This window comes from Equus przewalskii, chromosome 15, assembly GCF_037783145.1.
Source record: "Equus przewalskii isolate Varuska chromosome 15, EquPr2, whole genome shotgun sequence".
NCBI classification, from domain to species: Eukaryota; Metazoa; Chordata; class Mammalia; order Perissodactyla; family Equidae; genus Equus; species Equus przewalskii.
The window spans coordinates 40,596,068-40,617,956 of NC_091845.1; the positions used below are offsets into that span (position 1 = coordinate 40,596,068).

The following is a 21,889-nucleotide window of genomic DNA, read 5'->3' on the forward strand; positions in this document are numbered from 1 at the left end:
GACTGGGCTGCTCAGGGCAAGGGTGCACCCAGGCTCCATCCTCAGTGGGGAAAAAGGGGAGTTACTGCTGACTGTTACAGGGGGAGGCTTTCAGTCTGGAGAAGAGGGAAGCAGGTGGGGGGATTCTCTTACATGGTTCAGGAAGGTCTCTATCTTGCGGAGGATGGGCTCGGGCACCTGGATGGTACATGGCCGGCGCTGGGTCTCACCCAGTTCGCGCAAGGAGGCCAGGTTATACATGGCGTGGGTAAGCGGCTCGTTGTTCCGGTCCACCAGGCCCAGGCTCTGCAGAGGGAACACGTACAGCTCAGTCTATAGCTCCGCTTCCCCAGAACTGGCCCAGACAGGCTCAGGAGCTCCAGAGAGAAGTCCTGCAGGGCAAGCTCTGTTCTAAGAGATTTTGGTTTTTGACTGACATGGCACATGAGGGAGAAATTAGGAACCAGGAAAATGTAAATCTCCACCAAAAAGAAAAAAAATATAGTAGTTTAATTAAAGAAAAGCAAGACCCGACATGTTCAAGTAGAACAGCACCATACCTGCCTGGGGGGTCGGGGGTGGGGGGTGTACCTGAGAAACCGCTCCCTGAGCAGCTGCAGCCCCCACAACAGCCTAATCTGATCTCCACGAATTCCCAGCATGGACCTCTAAGATAGGTGGGCCAGGCCCTTAACGACCCCAGAATATGCCTCACAGGCTCCCTCTGCCTTCACTGCCTCACCAAAGCCCATCCCGGCAACCATTCTATCGGTGACCCCACCATACACATATGCACGGAATTCCTCTAAGTATCCATTTCTGCAACTTGATAAAATAAGCCACTGGAAGGGAAACGCTGCATCTTATTTCCCCACGTGCCCAAAGCCACCTCACCAGAGAGAAAACAAGGCAAGAAAACAATGTTTTGTTTTTTTACACACCTCAGACAGGTGTGTAAAACCAGTCATTCTTCCCTTCTTGGGTTCCCGTCACCTATAATGTCTGGATTCCGCTCTCTCTACACACCCAGATCAAACATTCCCTCCTTCAAGAAGTCGACTGCTGCAGGGACCAGCCTCCCCTTCCTCTGGCTTCCTGGCAGACCTCAAGTTAGTCCCTGGAGCACAGGAGGTGCTGACACAGCCACCTTGCTGCAGCAGAAGCTTCCACCCTTTCGCAGGACTGTGAGAATGCACCTGCAGTCTCTCTGACAAGTGGCCAGCCAGCTGTTCTCTGAACACTGCCACCAACCAGATGCTCGCTCTTTCCTGAGATAGGCCTCTGCCATGCTGAGGGGCTTGTGATCATCAGTGCTTGTGTCTATCAAGCTAAAACTCAAACTTCCTCAAAGTTCTCCCAATTAGCGCTAGCTCTGCCCTCTTGAGCCCCAGGTAACACATCCACTCCCTCTTGTATCTCGCCACTTACCTGTCCCCAGCCCTTGTCTACTCTCCAGGCTCTCGTCACCTCTCACCATCAGCTGTATCTAAAATGCAGTTCCCAGAGCCACACACACCAAAGGTATACTTGACTGTTCAGAGTAAAGCAGGGCCTCTCTCTTCTCTTGTTCTGCAAACTAAACCTCTACTGACATGGGTTGAGATTACTAACTTCTCAGAGAGTCTCACCACAATGCTGACTCCCACCGCTGGGGAATCAGGTGACCGCCAAGCCTCTCTGAGGGAGCTGTCAGCTGTAGGCCAGATTGCTTTCACCCTGGGGTTGAGTGCTTCTTCAACCTTCATCCCAGATAAACATCGTATTATTAGTTTTGGCCACAAAGCCCAGGTTATGAAGATTTTTCCAGACACACTGAGTCTGCCACTCAACACGGGCACCATTCCTCCAGCTTTATGCCATTCAGAGTGATGAACAAGTCTCCTCCCGGCCTCACCCAGGTTCTGGCCAACAGTGCTGAAAAGGCTGACCTCACAGGCAAAGCACCGCCAGAGGGACCGTGAGGAAGTCCTGGAAACAGCAGCCACACAGCCTCACGAGCAAGGGTTGGCACCAGTTACTTTTGCGTCCAGGCCAGGGCCTGGTGTGGTGGATTTCATTTCCTGGAAAAGTGGATCAATTTGCCAAAGGTAGCAGGGAGCTCCAAGACTAGATCTAACGTATCATACCAGGGACCTTCCTGGACTCACCTTTAGTTTCTTGCAGGCCAAGGCTGCTGCCTTATTCTCAGCCTCTGCTTTGCGGCGCCCTTTGGCAACAAAGGTCATGGGACAAGGCCAGAGCAGGGTGAGAGTAGACAGCTTGGTCTTGGTACCCACAGTATGGAACTGCATGAGGTTCTACAAAGAAGGCAAGAGAGACAGCTATAAAATTGCTGGGATTGAAAACATCTGTGGCATTCTCAGAATGCCAAGGAACCCAGAGATGGCATTAACCCCCATCTCAGCAGGTGCCAAACAACAGCCACACAAGAAGTAGCCCTGTAGAGGCAGAAGCAAGCCCCTATGGGACTGCAGCTCCTCAGTCCTGGGCTGGCTTTTGCTCTACTACAATTTCACAGCAGAAGACAGCCGGTGGGCAATGCCACTACCTCCCCTCTTAGCCCACTGTCCTCTCAGCACCTTCAAGGCAAACAGGTGTGGTAGCAGCTGTGGGCTGAAGCTGTCAGCATGAGCTAAAAACCAGGTACATCCTGGGGGAGCAAAAAGGCTTGCACCTGGAGAGAAGCCCTGCCTAACCAAAGCCCCTCAGCCTGGCAGCAAAGATGAACTCACAGCCCAGCAAGACAGCTGCCCACATCCCGACCCCCTCCATTCCTGCCCACCATCCTTGAACAGATATGGGTCTTCCACTCCTACAGTCCCCAGCCCGCTCCCTGTCCTCCTGTGTTTTGATTTCCATTCTGTCCCTGCTGCTTCACCCTCTTCACCTTCCAAGGACCCTGAGCTCCCCCAACTGGCCTAGGTGTGGGCGGGGGGAACAGGTATCCTCAGCCCCTCCACACACCTGTAGTTTCCCTTCCAGCTGGTCTTGGGGAAAACCAGACATGACCAAGCCAGCTCCCCACCCACACACTTCTAGGAGACCCAACTCACCTTAGCTGTGGAGGATGATGTCGCTATCTGAATCACCTTGGCCAGAAGGTTCTTAGGAAGCGGAAACTGGGTCAGAGCCCTAATAGCACTGTCGTCGTCTGTCATTTCAAAGGAACCCCCCCTGGGAGGACCAAAAGCTTAGGTGAAAAAGCTCTATTTCTTCCTGGGACAATTCCACCTCAGGCTCTGAGACCCAGGGGCTAGGACGCTGCGTTGTTGCAGCAGGCAGCCAGGAAGCATAAAAGAGACAGCAGGCTGGGCATCTTTGCTTGTCTGTGATCCTGTCACAGACACACAGCATAGCTAATGCTCCCTCAGTTCCCCCAACAGACAAGAGAGCAGAGGGCAGGGGCAGGGGGCTGGCAAAGCAGTTGCTGGGCCTCTGAGGGACCTGAGTGTGAGCTGGAGGGAGGGTCCATGCTGCTGTTTTGCAAAAGCCCAGCTACACAGTACAAGACCACAGCTGGCTCTCCCCAAGAATAGGCAGATATACCAATAAACAATGGGACCTGCAGGATGAGATGTGGGGCAGGGCCTTCCCCTCTCAGAGACGGCTCCCAGGGAACATCCCCCCATCCCCATGTAAAGATGCAAGCAGCTTCTCCTGCATCCTCTGCCTCCAGCTGTACCTCGAGTCCCTGAGTGGGGTGTGGGAGTCCTGCTGGGTCATGGACAGGAAGTCAGTGACATCAATGGTCCCCTCTTCTAGCTCTTCTTCCTCATCCTCCTCTTCCTCCCGGCCCAAGGAGCGGGAGAGGCCCCCAGGTCCCCCTGGCCGGATGCTCTCAGGATTCAGCTGCCTCCAGGAAGTGGGTGGCATGGTGGGTTCTGGACGCCACCAGCTATCAGCCGGAGAGCCAAAGCGATCGGCTAGCACACGATATTTGGCTGCATCAAATAGCTCGTTCCGGGGGCCCAGGAGCCCCCAACCCTGGGGGGAGGAAAGGGCCATTGTGAGGGTCCATAACATCCTCACATCTCAGTTTGCCTGGAACCTGCTCAGTTACACCATAAGTCCCTCATATGCAGGAGCCACACTTTTTCACCTGTCTACCCACCTCAGCCACTAGGCAGGGACTGGGCACAGAGACAGCACTTCACATGTCTAGCTTTGACAGATGAAAATGACAAGGTAAATTCTTACACCTATTAGACAAAACACACACACACACACACACACACACACACACACACAAACCCACCCCAGAGTAAGAGGGAAGCAGATACATTTACAAAACGATCTAGGAAGCTTCAGTGAATACAGCAATTAGAAAATATGAAGCCTACACCATAAAACAGATATACCTTCTGACCTAAGAATCTTACGCTGGGAACACGTTCTAGAAGTAACTTAAAACACTTTTAAAGCCATTTATACAAAAATGTTATTTTAAGATGTGTTATAACTTCATTCTTTTCTAGAGAAAATATCCAAACATATGCTGAGTCTCTAGCACATACAAAACCACAAGCTGACCACCCTGAGCACCATCTTTAGAGATGAGACCTGGTCCCTGCCCTCAAGAAGCTCCGAATCCAAGAGGCAGAACAGAAACGCAGACGACTAGGGTCTAAGGACCAAGAAAGTAAGTGAAAAGCTAGAACAAGGAGCAGAGTATGAATAAGGCACACGCTACTGGAATTCAAGTTGGGAGAGGTAAAAGTGACACAGGAAAGACACGGACGCGTTAACTGGGTTTCTGACGTTATGGCCACATGACAGCGGACGACAGGTGCTAGAGTCCAGGCACCTCTCTAGTGAGGCTTGAGCCCCACCTGACTTGTGACAAGCTGAGGAGCGACCATGCCCTTCCTTCTTACAACTCTCTTCTCAGGTTTCTGAAATAACCAACTATAATTTAAAAACGTAATTTAAAAAAATTCTATTCACAACAGCAACAGAAATCATAACCTACCTAACATGAACTTAAGAAAGGTACAGATTTGTAATTTTTTTTAATACAAAACTTGGCAAAGGAGATAAATTCAGAGAGACATATGTTCCTAAATGATAAAACTTTTATGTGTGAGAAGACAAAAGAGTCCTAAATTAATCCATGAATTAACATAATTCTAAAGTCTGGATAGGCTTCTTGGGCATTTGACAAACTGATTCTAAAGTTCACGTGGAAGAACAGATGCATGAGAACAGCAGGATTCTGTGACAGAGAGAGGGGAGGAGGGCACACCCACAAACATCCACACACACAGAGCCACAGCCACTCAGGACAGGGCAGAACGGGTGCCTGGTGCTTCTGCCATCACTGCCTCACTGTTTACAAGGATGTATGTGATTATATAGAAAACAAACACAGCATCTTTCCCCTGTCCCAGCAGGACAGCATGATTTTCCCTCCTGCCTTACACTCACTCACCCCCCCGGCTCATGCTGTTCCTGACGAATACCCCTGAATACCTGACCTGCTGGCTACTACTGTTCCCTCCATACAAAGCCCACCCTAACCCACTTCCCTTCAGAGCCCCCCGTGCTGGCTCATGCTTCTCCACTAACCCACTCTTCCTCTCTCCTCCTCCATCTGACCAGTCACTGTCTTTTCAAAATCTCTTTAATACATCCTGAAGTCACCTCCTCCACTGCCGATACTGGCGTTCTCACCTATCCAGTGTCCCCATCTCTGATCTTGCCCAATCCCACTCCTGTTGGTGACTACTCTTAAAAGAAAATTTGGCTGTGTCATTCTAACAATTACCACCAGTCAGTAGACCCAGCATCCACCGGATCAAATAAAAATTCCTCCCTGTGACATCTAAGGCCTTGGTGTGCTGGCCCCTCCCTACCTGTCCCTACCATCACCAAGCACTCAGACCCATGCTCACACTCCTTGCAGTTGCTCACATACAGCCGGGTTCCATGCCTCTGTGCCCTGTGTCTGGAGCGCCCTGCTCCATCCCTGGGCCCTGGTAAACTTCTACTCATTCCTCAAGAAGAAGGAAGCTTCCACATGTGGGCGCCTCCCCCTAGGCTGTGGCTGCTCTAAGAGCACTTCCAGTTACCTTTGTAAGCACGAGGGCAATGCTTAAGAACCACATCTGGTTTTAGGGGGAAAGGGAAGAGCTGAAGAACCATGTGTACAGATATTGGGGAATGAAAAGGCTATCAGCTCCAGAATATATAAAGAACTCTTATAACTCAACAACAAAAAGACCTGATTAAACAATGGACAAAGAACTTGAATAGACATTTTTCCAAAGAAGATATGTGGTCAATAAACAGATGAAAAGATGCTAAACACCACTAGTCATTAAGAAAATGCAAATCAAAATTACAATGAGATGCCACCTCATACCCATTAGGATAGTTACTATCAAAAAAAAGGAAAAAAACCCAGAAAACAAGTGTTGGTGAGGATATGGAGAAAGTGGAACCCTTGTGCACTGTTGGTAGGAATATAAAATGGTGCAGCCACTGTGGAAAACAGTAGGGCAGTTCCTCAAAAAATTAAGAATAGAAATTACCATATGATCCAGCAATTCTACTTCTGGGAATTGAAAGCAGGGTCTCAAAGACATATCTGTAAACCCATGTTCACAGCAGCATTATCTACAACAACTAAAAGGTGGAAGCAATCCAAGCATCCATCGATGGACAAATGGATAGGCAAAATGTGGTATACACATACAATGGAATATTATTCAGCCTTTAAAAAGGAGATAAATTCTGACATGTGCTACAATATGGATGAACTTTGATGACATTATGCTAAGTGAAATAAGCCAGTCACAAAAAGACAAATACTGTATGATTCCACTCATACGAAGTACTTAGAGTAGCCAAAATCAGAGACAGAAAGTAGAACCATGGTTACCAAGGGAAGGGAAGAAAATGGGGAGTTGGTTACAGTTTCAGTTTGCAATATGGAAAAGTTCTGGAAATCAGGTGTACAATAATGTGACCATGCTTAATACTACTGAACTAGACACCTAAAAATGGTTAAGGGGCCGGCCCCATGGCTGAATGGTTAAGATCATACACTCTACTTTGGCGGCCTAGGATTTCGTCAGTTCAGATCCTGGGCACGGACACGGCACCGCTCATCGAGCCATGCGGAGGTGGCGTCCCACTTGCCACAGCGAGAAGGACCCACAACTAAAAATATACAACTGTGTACCGGGGGGGCTTTGGGGAGAAAAGGGAAAAATTTAAAAATCTTAAAAAAAAAAGGTTAATATGGTAAATTTTATATTTTGTGTATTTTACAATTAACCACAAAAAACAAAAAAGGCTGAGCATAGACAGGAAACAGAGAAATGGCTAGACAGGAATATGATCCTGATGCACTGCACACAGGCTGGGTTTAAAGTGCCTTCAAATTCCCAAGTGGAGGAGAATTTCTCACCCTCGGCACTACTGACATTTGGAGCCAGGTAATTCTTTGTTGTGGGGGGGCTGTCCTGTGCGTTGTAGGATGTTTATAAGCATCCTTGGCTTCATGCCAGCAGCACTCCTCCAGCTGTGGCCACCAAAAATGTCTCTAGGCATTGCCAAATATTCCCGGGGGGGGGGGAGGGGGCAAAATCCCCCCCAGTAGAGAACCCCTGAAGTAGAGCTACTCAATGGGAGATGGAGATTTCTAAAGGCATTAAACACAGAAAGGAGGGCGGGCCCAGTGGCACAGTGGTTAAGTTTGCACATTCTGCTTCTCGGCGGCCTGGGGTTTGCCGGTTTGGATCCTGGGTACAGACATGGCACCGCCTGGCATGCCATGCTGTGGTAGGCGTTCCACATAAAAAGTAGAGGAAGATGGGCACGATGTTAGCTCAGGGCCAGGCTTCCTCAGCAAAAAGAGGAGGACTGGCAGTAATTAGCTCAGGGTTAATCTTCATCAAAAAAAAAAAAAAACACACACAGAAAGGATGGTTGAACTTTAAGAGAGATTTCCCCAGAGGGAAAGGGTAGAGAAAAAAGAGATGTTTTTAGATGTTGGGAGAGGAAGAGAAGCTTGGAGTGACCCAAAGAGAAGGAGAAGGAGAGGTAACCCAGGGGCTGAGGAAGAGATACCTGGCAGTGCCAAAGCCACAGAACATCTGAGCAGAACAAGGCCCAAGAAGAGGCTGATAAGCCTGGCAAAGCATTGCTCCATTCAGTCAACAATCATCTGGGGACCACAGCTACCTGTCAGGCACTGCACAATGTGAAATTAACCAGTAATCAAGGCAGCAGCCACGACACTGGGGTAGAGAAAATGCAAACCCAAAGCACAGAGAGCTGTTTGCAGAAGAAATGAGGGGAGGGATCAGAACACTGAAGGTTTTTTCTTAATTTCTTTAAAATTTTTATTTATTTACTTATTTTTTATGAGGAAGATTGGCTCTGAACTAAGATCCGTACTAATCCTCCTCTATTTTGTATGTGGGATGCCACCACAGCACAGCTTGACAAGCGGTGTGTAGGTCCACACCTGGGATCCAAAACCACAAACCCCAGGCTGCCAAAGCAGAGTGTGCAAACTTAACCACCACGCCACCAGGCGAGGCCCTGAACTATTTCTGAAGCCTACAGAAAAGAATCAGAAGAGGAAGGATCTGAAAATTAAATTAAAGTGTGGAAGAGGGGATAGAGAAAAGACACAGAAAAGGGACAGAGAAAAGAGAAGAGCGGTGCAGGGGCCCAAGATAGGAAGGACCTTCCTCCTCAGACGCAGGAAGGAGGCAGGGGCAGTGAAGGCCTGGAGACCATGAGTGGGAGAGAAGCTGAACGAATATACTTCTTATAGCTTTGTCCTTATCAGAGCAGAGATGAAGACCTAGGGACCTGAGGAAAATTCAAGGTTGGCACAGCCACGAAGGGAGTCAATTAGGGATAGAGAGAAAGGTCAAGGAGCAACACTGAAGGTCTAGTAAACGCTGGGTAAACAAAAACTTGAAGGCAACTCATGCCTAACCACTGGGAAGTGAGAGAAATGAGTATCATGCTTCCATCACAAGTAAAATGACCATGTGGCTATAGAGAAAAACTCACATGAAACAATGAGGAAAGAAAAACAAAAATCAAAACAGAAGTATATCTTTGGTGCTATACAGAGAGAGTATTTTTCATAAAGGGGTTCTTCTCTGTGGTTTTTAAACTGCAGAAAGTAGATAACTACAGTAGGAAAAAAAAATCTATTCCCTCACTGGCTGAAAAACAAGAAAGAAACCACAAGGTGGGAAGGGCTCAGGACAGGTGGGGGTTGAACACCCTGTCAACCTCTACCTAGATGCACCTAGCACCAGAGAGACCATCAGTGCAAGAGGCAAGGAGTTTCCCAAGAGGGAGGTCTGTACGGCTTCCACTACGCAGAAGGGCAGGGGAGGGTCACCTTGAACAGCTGGCAGGCCGCAGCTGCAGCCTGCCGCTCAGCGTCGATCTTCTTGCTGCCATAGCCTTCTACCTCCACGCTCTTGGGCCACTTTATGTGGAGGGTGACTTTCTGGGGAGGAGAAGAGAGAATCAGGGCCCTTGCCTCTCCAGACTGCAAAGTTGTTGCAAATCACATGGACAATCAACAGCAAAGCTGTGGAGCTGACTGCAGGACAGAACCCCAACCCCATCGTTAACAACGTGTAAGGCTCTAACTCAGCCATTTGTCCCAACTCAAGTCATTTTGCTTCTTCAGAGTGCCATGTTCTAGCCAGAGGGCAAGGTGGGACCCATCTTTAAAGTTAAAAATCTTCCTTCGAAATGGTTTGCCTGCAAGCTTCTGTGAGTCCCAGGACCTACAAGACTCTAGGAGCAGGAATTCACATTGTCAATTCTAACCTTCCGCAGTTCCAGTTAGTCAACACGGGACCAAAACTAGGGATCAGTGCAGAGACCTGTCTTACACAAGATGACAACTCCTCATTTCACCTGCCCTGTGTTCCCTTTCCTTAACCCAGGCTCTCCTTCAAACCTAGCCTTGCTCTGAGATTCTCTGTTGACCATTTTCAGTTCAGAAAATCCACTCTATGGCCTCTTTGACAAAGAAATCTGAAGGAGAAAAGGGCACCCAGTTTCCTTCCTGAGAGTCAGACAAACACGGCTCCCTGCCACCAGCAGTTACCTTTTTCTTCGGCCCATTTGTGTGTACGTAGACCAGTTTGTCTTTTGCATGTGAGATGCCAAGGGCCCTTCCAATCACACTGTTGAGAAGGTTTTTGGGCTGTGGAAACTCTTTTAATAGGTCCCTAGAAGCTAAGAAAATAAGAAGAAAAGCATTATAGTTGTTCTCTTTCTTTTAAAAACTCCATGGGGTATGAATCAAGGCAACCCTGGACTAGATACTGAGGATGTTGGCTCATGACCCCAAACAACCCAGGAGCATCTTAGCAAAGGATAGAGGAATGGCTTCAGGGCTTACAGGGGACAGTGAGGTAGACCCACCTGCACGACCATCTCCTGAAGAAGGGCCAATGACCTACACACCACAGAAGGAACCAGACAGCATCCTCTCCCCCACCCGAGCACCTAATTTAATACATCAGCTACAGAAGCCCAGATGACAACAAACTCCCCCAGTTTGATGTCTGAAAGAAGGCACTAACAACAACAACAACAAAAAACACCAAAAATCTACCACACACACAAACTGGAGATCAAGACAACGCAAGGTCTCTCTAAAATAAAAGACACACAAAAGGGAGGACTGGTTCCAGAGTCTGAACACCAGGCCCCAGTTCTCAGGTGTACCTCAGCACCCTGCAAAAGGCCTCCCGAGAGCCTGGTTATGTGTAGGAACACTGAATGGAGACCTCCACAGCTGAGACACAGGCATGAGCTATTCCTCACCCAAGTCTGCTGGAGTCAAGTGGAGGCAGGATGCATCAGACACCATGAGAGGCATCTCACTTTTTTTCACTTGTGCTTTGGATCAATCCTAGAGCAGAAATGGGTGAAATGTCCACCCAGAGGCAGCTTGTGCCAGACACAGGGCTTAGCCAGACCATGAAGAAGCCTGCTGGGAGCAGCTAAAAACAGAAGGAAGGGTCCCACAGCACCAGAGTGGCCCTTCAAGAGATGCAGGGTCAGAGACTAGAGAAAGAGATGGGAAGCCTTTTCATTCTCCACTCACACTCTCTGGCATTATACTCAACTTTAAACCAGCTCCCAAAAGGAATCTGTAGGGAGTACATATATGCACACGTGAACCTGCATGCATCAATCATAAATCACCTAGGGAGCTTTTGCACAGCACTGGACACACTGTTCATCACAGGGCACTTGAGAATGGTGGTGATGTTGGGGAAGGCTCTGTATTTTGAAAAAGCTCCTCCAGGAATTCTGATGTAACCCTGCTGTCTGGGTTGAGACTGCTTCCTTGGGGGCAGACTCCTACATCAACTGGCTAGGAGGGAGGATTCTGCCTGCCTCTGTCTCCCTCTAAATGATAACTTATAATGCAACTAAGAACCAAGCAGTTAAGAAACAGTATCTAAGTAGACTCAAAGGGGTTTTATCCCACTGAGCGACCCAAGTTTAAGTAATTAGACCTATAGATAAAACTACAAATGTGAACTAGTACTCCCTCCAGCTCTATAGCACAGGGAGCGCCGGTTCTATGCAACCTTGATGGGCAGGGATGCACTCCTCAGTTTCATTCGCTGCAACCTTCAAGACGCACAGCTCTGGGGTCCACTAGAGCAATCATTCCATCTTTATTTGAGATCCTCAAGTCCCAGGTGTATTTTGGGCTCTTTCCCACACTGGTGAGGCTGTGCTTACCCTTGACCCTCTAACCATTGACCACCCATCCTGGCAGGAGTTGGACTTTTACCTGTTTTCCCCCACTCTCTCGAGGTGCCACACCTCTCACCTATTCTTGCCAAGTGCAGGCGCTCCAGCCCCAGAACCTCCACGCTCGGGGTCCATTTGGGCCCGTACCACACTCAGTTTTACAACAGCAGGGCTGCGGCCCGCCAGCGGACGGCGGTCTCGGCCACTATCGGGGAGAGGGCCCCGGCCCACGCCCGTGGCTCTGCCATCCCCAGGAGTCAAGGGCGTCGCGGCTTGGCCGCGCCTGCCACAGCCCTCACCGTTTACCATGCTTCCGTCGCCTTCCCCGGGCCCGCCGGGGGCCGCCCCCGCCTCGGTCTCAGCGGCCTCCTTGGTGCAGTCGGGGCGGGCGCAGCCTAATGAGAGGCCGCGCGAGCGTCCCTGTCGCCCGGTGGTGTGGGGACCCGGCGGCCGCAGGCGCGGAGAAACGCCGGCGGCCAGGGCCATGAGCCTCCTGGCGGCCGCCATCGCGCTCCCGCCGGCCCCAGCAGCCCCGGAGCCGGCAGGCACATGGTAGAAGGGCGGAGCGGGCGGCCCGAGCGCTGCGCGCCCCCTGCCGGATGGGCGGACCCGGGGTGGGGGCGACCTGAGATGGCCGGGGCTGCCTGGCTCCAGCCTCGCACAGACCAAGGCCTCCAGCAACCCCAGGCTCCAGTCAACCGGTGGGCAGGCCGGGCCCCGGGCTGGGACCCTGCTGAAATCACTCCCCCAGTAAAACTAAACCCACAGACTCCTCATCTGAATCTGAGGCAGGAAAAGGGAATGGGATTTCTTGGGAAATAGTGCAGGCCTTAGCTCAACATCCATTCAAGGAAATAAAGTTCCCTCTAGGTCCTACCGATTGCTGGTAAATACCTGTCACATACCCTGACAGAGTGGCCTGGACTCCAGCCCCCACAGTTGTAAGATAATTGCTAAACTGGGGCACCCCCATCGCATTTAATGGCTTACAAAGTAAACATAGTGAAGAATCTGGAGCCAGGACAGGGAAGACTTCTTGAACACAAGCAGACCAGATTTAATCCCCGGGGCTGGAGTCACAGGTGAAAAATACCCGACTTGGACACTGTGCCCAAGAACTGTGCTGGTCCAGCAGTGAGAGTCTGAAGCTAATGCTCCTTACTTGTTTGAAAGGCAGGTAGATTCTGTTTCCAAACTACCATGCTTGGATTCTTGCCAGGCCCATTCCTCTTCTGCCTGTTATGGCACTGAGAAGCGCGGCTTTGGGTAAGCTGGGAATCAGGATGAATCTGCATGCTGGGGCAGTGACAACGACAGCAAGGGGCCTCAAGGTCTCAGTCCTTTGAAAGGAGGCCTTGGTCAGAGGTTGGCAGTGCAGTTGAGGGTAAGCTGGGAGGGAGGGTTTTGTGTGTTTTATAATTCTAGATCCGACTCCAATGATCCCTTGGAGAGCTTGTGAAAACATTGCTGGGAGCCACCCCCGAGTTTATTTATTAGGTCTGGAGTGGGGCTCAAGAACCTGCATTTTTAACAAGTGCCCAAATGATACTGAGGTTGCTGGTCTGGGACCACATCTGAGAACTGCAGGCCTATGGCAAGAACACAGGATTTGAGTCCTAATACTTAGGCTTATTCCCAATTCTACCACTTGCCAGCTGTGAACCTTGGGCAATTTCATCAATTGGGAAAATCAGGACAAACTTGCTCCTCCAATTTGTTATGGCTGTGGTCAGCATAAACTGGGATGTTTGGAAGGCAGCTTTGCAAAGTGCTCTGTTAGAGAAGCCACTGTCCTCTAAGGTCTCAGACAACAGGGGACAGGTCACTGGGAGAAAGACCCAGGGCAGGGCAGGGCAGCTTCAACTCCTGCTCCTCGATTTTCTCCTCAGTGGGTTTTTACCAGGAAAGGGGCAAAATGGAAGGTGTCCTTGGCAGCAATGAACTGACCTCACACAAGGGGATACCACCATCTATATCAAACACCCCAACCCAGATCATCCATATTGGTATGGCAAGACCCATGGGGCAGAACGTGAATCTCCAAGGGCTTTGAATTTGGCCAAGTAGCACTTTAATTTGCCAAAAGCTGAGGAATACATTCAGCTTCAGTAGTTCTCAAGGATTGTTAGCAGCCCAAATTACCTCAAAAGAATCCAGAAGCTTATCAAGCCTGGTAGTGGCAGCACTGGCTGAGGCCAAGTTTTGAAAATTGTGGTGTCCGAAAGCTGAAGGAGACAACAGCCTAGATGAAAAGACCCTGCCTGGAAAACAGCCTGCGCCTGTCATGGTGCATCAGGAAGCCCTCAGTATAGCACTCTGCTCTGACAGCTACTTAGTTTTAGCTACTTAGTCAAGCTAAGGTTGAAAAGCTATCATTTCATGGATCTGCTTCCAGAAAGGCCAAAGCGGAGTGATATACACAAAGCAAGATTAGCCATGAGTTGTTAACTGTTCAAGCTGGGTGACAGATATTTGCAGGTTCATTGTACTATTTTCTCTGTTTTAGAAAACATATTTGGAACAGATGTTTAAAATTTTATGTAAAAAAAACCCATCAGCTAATGTCAACAAACTAGTTGGTTCTCAGGGAGCCTATCCCCTTTTCCTATTTCATTTACTTCATCTGGGCTCTAACAGCTGGTATCACCTTGAGCAAATATTTCACCTCTGCAAACCTCATTGCCTCTTTAAAATGAGGGCAGTTCCTATAGCAGCTCTTGAAACCCTTCTGGTTCTGTAATCGTCTCCCCACTGGTCTAGAGCAGGGGTTGCCAAACTATAGCCTGCAGACCAAATCCGCCCACTGCCTATTTTTATAAATAAACTTTTATTGGAACATAGCCATGCTCATTTGTTTATGTATTATCTATTTTCACACTATAATGGCAGAGAAACCATATGGCCTGCATAGCCTAGAATATTCACTCTCCGGCCTTAAAGAAAGTTTGCTGACTCCTGCCGTAGAGGACCTTGAGGGAAGTCAGGGGGCTCAGGCATGCTCCCCTTCCTTTCCTCCAGCATTAAGCCTTCTCCTCCACTCTCCATCCTTTGGAGAGAGAAAGTTGACTCCTTTGCCTGTGAAAAAGGAGGAAAATTCTGAAAAAAGAAAGGGTTTACTGGCTCAGAGATCTCTCCATTCACTTCTAGCTCAAGCACGACATCCGGTACTAAATGACACCTAGCAGCACGGAATCAAAGTGTAAAGGATCTGCTGAATACACCGGAGGATTTTAGGATTCTAAACTTTGAAGGCCATGGGAAAAAGAAATAGGAGGAAGCCTAAGATAGTCCAGACTTTGGGCAGACCACAGAACTTCTGGAGGGAAAATGAGAGGGACCACCGATACCTGAAGAAACCAGTGGTCTTGGCCAACTTTCTGTCAATTCAACCATAGTTAGATATTGTATGGATGGTCAAAATGGCAAGAAATAGTCCACTTGGTTGCAATGAGAAAGGTAAGGAGAACGACAGGGGCCGAGTGGCCACCCTGCCCACCCTACCCATCCTCATGGCCTTCCTGTCCACACATGTGAAGTCACAAGGTCCCATGAGGTAAATCACCGCATCAAGAAGAGGGAACACATCTGCATGAGGGGATGGACAGGAAAGACCAGTCCTGTGGCCCCCAGGATCCTGAGAGAAGGAGTGTTATCCCATGTTGCTTTCCAGTGCTCTACATCTCAGATCTGCGTGGGTGGGAAAGATTTGCAGGTGAGGCTTAGAGGTGAGTTTCTTAATTTATTCACCCTTTACCTTGGAAGGAGGCCTTGGTAAGAGGTTGGCAGTAGAATTTGGGGTAGATTGGGAAAGGAGGTGATAGTTTCTTCCAATCCCAAATCTGACTTTGATGGGTGCTATAACCTATTCAAGTGGCCACCATTTTCTGAGCCCTGTTTTCCTATCTGAACACCAGAAAGACTGTTTCTGCCAGACGCTTTCTTCTTAAGGGCAGAGGCACCAGCAAAGCCTCGAGGGAATCAGAAAGCATGGCAGAAAGGTCCAACAGTCATATGTGGACTAAGAGGTCTGTTGCTTCTGTGATGAAGAAATGGAGACAAGAACACTTTCTAGCTAAAAAAAAGAGAGAGAGAGAGAAGGCAAAGACACATAAACCCATGGATGCCTTTTGCAGGCGCAGCTATAAGGCAACAATCAGGCTCAAGGAGTCTGTGCTCCTGGGGAAGACAGGGCGGGGCCTGTTGGGCTGCCCCACAGGGACCAGCTGCCCCTCCCAAGTGCAGCAGCCTTCTCCTCTGCATGTGCTCAAGGAGGCACTGCCTAGCCGTGCTGCCTGGTTAATCCCAACTAACCATCTTCAAGCTTAGCCAAAGCACATCTGACACTCTCAGAGCCACTCACCTGCCATGTTGGAAATGTTAACGTTCAGCCTTTTCGAGTTACAGGGCATTTTAAGAAAGAAAAAAAAAAGGGCAATCAACTCTTGTTTTGGCAACGGGAGGGGGGTGGCATTTCTTTAATACCTAAGTCAAATGGTCAGAGGGGCCAAAAGTACTTATTTCTATGCTGCTGTCCGTAGTCAGGGCCACTGTAGCAGGGTGGTGTATGTGGAAACTGCATGGACATATGGCAGCAGCATGTGCTGCAGAAACTGAGGTGCTCTGTGCTCCCCGCACCCTTCCTGAGCTCTCGACCTTCAAAGCACTTTACAGACAGAGCCTAAAGTGGACATGCTGTCTCTACTTGAGGCAAAGACTCTATGACCTAAAATAGTGTTCTTGTGCCAGGCAACTGGGGGAGGGGTGTGAACAGGCAGCCAGTGGGGTGGAGAAGGGCAGCTGTCAGGATAAGGAAGAGGCCACCAAGAGCACTGGTCTTAGCAGACCTGGAAAAGACCTAACTCGGAGGGAAGAGAGGAGTTAGGACAGAGGTGCTTCCCTAGGTCCTATTACTGGCCCTGTCCCTGAGTACCAGAGGGACCTAAGGTGAGCTCCTACCTATCTGGGTGCTCTGACATTTTCTCCAATCAAAAGGAGAGCCTACCTTGCCAAATGAACTGAGAGGCACATTTTAATGTCAGTAAAGTGCTTTGAGGTGCCAGGGGGAGATAGGGAAGTGATTTGCCAGACATCCCCAAAGCCTCCAAGAGGGAGGGCAGTGGGCTGAGTCGAGGCTCTCTATTGTTACTCTACTACAAGTGCCCTGCACTTTCTAAGCCACATTGGGCCAGGGACTGCCTAGAAGATCCTGCAGATTCTCCATGCTAGTGCCAAACACCCAGACTGAGCCTAGGCTTTATTCCTGGTCACACAAGGAGATCAGAGGGTCTCAGCCATGTGGCCAAGGATCATAAAATAACCCAGACCTTTCCCAATGATCTCTCCCTGAGAGCTCCAACAACTCTGTTACCCCACTCCTCCTCACTCACTTTCCAGAGGCCCATGGCCCTGGCACCCGGGCTCCTGCTGCCACCCACCTTCCCACAGACCCTAGACCAAGCTGGTGCTGGAGGCAAGGCTCCTCCCTTACCTCGAGAGATGGTCCCTCCAGGGGCAGGGTTGACACACATGGGTGGAAGGCGGGGCGGGGGAAGTTTGCACTGACGCTGCCTGTGCTGGGTCCGATCTGGGGAAAGAGAGAGGGCATCAAGGTGACGTGTTTTCACCCCTCATAGTTACAGACCCCTGGAATGGCTCGCCCCAGAGGATCCGTGAAGGACCCTGAGCAGCAGGGCTGATGGATGGCATCTGGAGCCAGACACAGTTCTAAGAAACAGTGCTGATAATGCCACACAGAAAGAAGGCAGTTGTCTTATATAGGTGTGATACATGGTAGCCTTGTAGAGAACTTTTCTTGGCTCTCAAAAAAGTCCTCAAACTCTCCTCGTTCCCTTGGCCACCCTCTATGGGTTGAACACCCATCCCACGTGCTTCACCAGAGACTGGAGTTGTGAGGATGAGACAGTGCAACAGTTGAAAACTGAAAAGTCAAGACATCATGTAAAGACCCTGGGTTCTTCCACTTCTCTGTTTTCCACTTATGGTAGCTATCTCTATCTCTGCTATGGGTTCCCCAGACAGCCACTTCAGCCACCAGATCTCAAATTATTCTTTCCCTCTAAGAACTGGGCAAGAGAGGGACTAATTAACAGTCAGGGTCCTCCCTGAGAACCAAGACCAGATCCACACTACCAGCCTTCTCCATCTTTCTAAAGCTTAATGATTTGCCATCCCAAATATTTCCACTCATTTGGAGACTAAATACTACTTATCAGTGACCCATAAAATACATTTTTATTAAGTTCCAAAACTTTGATAGACATTAACTAAAATTAAGACACTCACTGATTATTCCATGGAAAGGTGGAAATCTATGGATAAGGGATGTTCAAAATCTTTAAAACCACCTAAATGGTGAAAATGTCAGAGACTCACTGTCTGGAGAAAAAGGTGCATAAGCTCTTCTCTCTCTCTGCCCCACTGGTTTTGGTATAATAAATGGGGCAGGAGAGGAGCAGGGAGAGACAACCACACACACTACACACTTGAGAAACAGCCTGCTCTGCTACAGTGCTGCCCATTTCTATAATGCAAATGAGCTCATATAGATTTGGTAAACAGGGTAATGATATCAGTAAAAAGAAAGCACCCTTGGTTCAAATGTAATTTTTCTAAGACAAGGAAATTGAAAAAGCAAGAGTGGAATTATAGGGGCTGGACCCGTGGCCGAGTGGTGCAGTTTGTGCGCCCCGCTTCAGTGGCCCAGGGTTTCACAGGTTCGGATCCTGGGCACGGACATGGCACTGCTCATCAAGCCATGCTGAGGCGGCATCCCACATGCCACAGCTAGAAGGACCCACAACTAAAAATATACAACTATGTACTGGGGGGCTTTGGGAGAAAAAGAAAACATTAAAAAAACTTTTTTTAAAAAGTAGAATTGTAATTTTCAGCAGGAAAAGGAAAAGCCCTTTCAGTTATATTTTTAAAAAACTAAAATTGACTATAAGAATCAAGGTGGTGGATACATGAGTGTTCACTATATAATTTCTTCACATTTCAGTATTTTTGATAATTTTCATAATAAAATGTTGGGGGGGCGGAGCAAGTACTTGTACTTAGGTCCTCCTCCCCGACACTCCTAGCTGCACACACTGCTTAATGGCAGCCCCAGTGGCTCAGAGCTCCACTTCCACCTGTATTGCCTCAGCAACCGCCAACTCTGTTCTCATCAGAACACTCTTTGTACAGTCTTAGCATCACACTGTGCTGCCTGCCTTGGTGGTCCAAAGCATCTTCCCAGGCACCAATGACTGTTTTTGTCCTACTCTGGTCATAAAGTTGCAGTTGTAATGCCTCAACGCTACTTTTCCCATAAGCCTTCTTGTAATATTATAGGTGTGTAATTTTGCAGAAAACATATATAGTGTTACAGCAGAAACGCCTGTAGGGTCTTCCGGAACAAAGTGCCTAGGATCAAGATTTATCTTGGAACTAATTCCAGCTATGCCTTGAAGCTAAGGTTGGAAATGATCAGCTCAATCTCTCTGTTCTTGTTTGAGGAGGGTCCTCATTCATATCCAGGAATGCTGGAGTGAAAAAAAAAGAATAAATGATTTGACAATTATTCATTATTTCATTAAGCATTTCAGTAATTGGGGGAAAGCTGTTACAATCCCACAAAATATCACTGAGCCCTCTTGTGACCATGGAGCTGGAGAAAAACTGCACATTCTTGCTGTTGATCTAGTGTTTTTTTGTTTTTGTTTTTGTCTTAAGATATTATTTTTCCTTTTTCTCCCAAGCCCCCCGGTACATAGTTGTGTATTTTTTAGTTGTGGGTCCTTCTAGTTGTGGCATGTGGGATGCCACCTCAGCATGGCTTGACAAGTGGTGCCATGTCCTTGCCGAGGATTTGAACCGGCGAAACCCTGGGCCGCCAAAGCAGAGCGTGCGAACTTAACCACTTGGTCATAGGGCCAGCCCCAATCTAGCATTTTTCAAAGTTTTGTGCTGACTGTAAAAGACTCAGCTTGCTCATTGTCACCTGATTGTGATGGCATTACAGCTCAGAGACAAGAAACCTCTGTTAAGATGCTGGCAAAGGCAATAACTGGTCACTTACCAGGCACAGAAGCATTCTAATTGGGAGGTGTTGGCAACTCTGTTAAATTAAATAAAAGGAAAGATGGTAGCCACAATACCCAGTGAGCCACCATCCACAATGCTGCAGGGAACTGCTGTGGCCATTACCTTCAGAACCATCAAATGGCCCATCCCATTTGATTATAAGCCCCTGAGCACCAGAAAGCATCTCTGAAACATAGCTGTCTCCACCCTCATATCTCATACACAACAGGTGCTCAACCATGCAGCCACCCGGCACACCACATGCTGAGGCCAGCCTGCCACTCTCCAGCAAAACATTGGCTACAGCGATGCACTCCAAATAGGTCAACCTGCTCACATTTATCAAGGGCCTGCCAACCAAAGACTAAGGGCCGGGGAGAGATCACAGCCAAGCACTCTCCCTACATCGTCCCTCATCTTCACTATACGCCTGAGGATAGGGGCTGGGAAACAGGATCAAGTAAGTTAACATCTTGCTAGTGTTAGTGGGGACCAGATTTGAACCTCAGCCAGCTGACTCAAGCTTTATACCGTGTTACACTTCCTCTCAAGATTCATGACACCCTAGGGAGCTCATAATCTCATCATGAAGAACAAAGAAACAGGGGCCAGCCCAGTGGCGCAGTGGTTAAGTGCACACGTCCGCTTCTGCGGCCCAGTGTTCTCCAGTTCGGATCACAGGTGCCGACATGGCACCGCTGGCAAAAGCCATGCTGTGGCAGGCGTCCCACATATAAAGTAGAGGAAGACGGGCACGATGTTAGCTCAGGGCCAGTCTTCCTCAGCAAAATGAGGAGGATTGGCAGTAGTTAGCTCAGGGCTAATCTTCCTCAAAAAAAAAAAAGAACAAAGAAACATATAAAAACTCCATAAGAGATAAAGAACAGTCCTAATCAACAATAAAAGTATTGCAAAGCCACACATGACCAATTGCCAAGGTCATGATGCAAACCACAAGTGATACCAGCATTCAGAAGACAGGAGAGGGCATTCACCCTTATAGTCAGGAAACTGTGAAAAGACAGGTTTGCCTGAAGGAAATTATTCAATGCAGTGACTCTTTCTGATTAATGGCTTTCCCTGAGACCTTCAAGCATAAAACGGTTGTTAGTAAAAATACAACCTTTACCTGTGTCGAAAGCAAGGCTCAAAATCAGACTATGTCTGATTATTAAGTCCTGAAGTTACTTAATACTGTGGATTGTGAGTTTACCAGGTGTCAGGCCCTATATTAAGCTCTTTACACATATTAACTCATCTGATCCTTGAAAAACCTTATGAGGCAGGTACTATGATCTGTCCCACTTAAATCATGAAGGCATGGACGCACAGAGAGGCTCAGTCACCCACTCAAGCCTCTTTGGCCAGCGAGGTGCAGAAGTATGATGCGAACCAAGCATCTGGGTCCAGAGTTTCTGCTCAGTGAGGCTATACTGCCTCCCCCTAACCGAGTGCTAACGATGTCACCCCTGATGGAAAGCCTCTCAGATCAACCTCAGCCTAGAAAGCAAATTCAAAAATGCTATAAAGGAATTTTGCCCCAAAACTCTCACTTGGCACGATCTCCCTATCACGTCAGAGTTAAATAACACAGGAAAAAGGCGGATTGTGATTTTATTGGGCTCTCCATCTCTTTAGGAAATCAGTGCTGTTAATTCAGAGACACTCCCATCATAAGAGAACCTATTTTCATCCAACTTTTTACAAGCAGGTGGGCACAAAGCCCACTGATTAGTAGGTAAACACAAAGCAATTAAGTGTACTTGATTTTCAGCTCAAAATGTACTGTCCACACTAATCTCAAGTTCAACATTTCCCTTTTCAGACACAGTTAACCAACAAAACCAGGATGAGACAGATTAATTTTTTCATGCAATATGAAAACAGATGGAGTGGCTCAAGACAAACAAGGAGGCAGGAAGAGGCTGCTCTGAGCCATTGTACACCCAGCCGTCCTTCTGGTCCCATTCAATGGATTACACAGGGCACCACTTGGCCAAGGCTTTTCAAGCCTCTAGGAACACAAGTTGTAGAGGAGACACAATTGGAAGATTCT

General features: G+C 48.5%; 1 protein-coding gene across 29 annotated transcripts in view; it reads right to left on the bottom strand.

The window, feature by feature from the left end:
• DHX30 (DExH-box helicase 30) overlaps positions 1-21,889 on the bottom strand; it is a 31,613-nt gene that overhangs the window by 4,265 nt on the left and 5,459 nt on the right. For 6 of the 29 annotated variants that reach the window (XM_070575554.1, XM_070575570.1, XM_070575568.1 and 3 more), the window contains 8 exons: positions 17,234-17,329; positions 16,106-16,134; positions 10,076-10,206; positions 9,353-9,463; positions 3,662-3,963; positions 3,033-3,153; positions 2,127-2,276; positions 133-285 (listed from right to left, as the gene is read on the bottom strand). In XM_070575554.1, the coding sequence (XP_070431655.1) occupies positions 133-285; positions 2,127-2,276; positions 3,033-3,153; positions 3,662-3,963; positions 9,353-9,463; positions 10,076-10,206; positions 16,106-16,134; positions 17,234-17,329 (1,093 nt within the window). Of the gene's footprint in view, positions 1-132; positions 286-2,126; positions 2,277-3,032; positions 3,154-3,661; positions 3,964-9,352; positions 9,464-10,075; positions 10,207-12,044; positions 12,402-12,907; positions 13,094-13,887; positions 13,971-16,105; positions 16,135-17,233; positions 17,330-21,889 lie in introns of those variants that run through there. The other 23 variants (XM_070575564.1, XM_070575565.1, XM_070575563.1 and 20 more) reach the window with 9 other exon arrangements.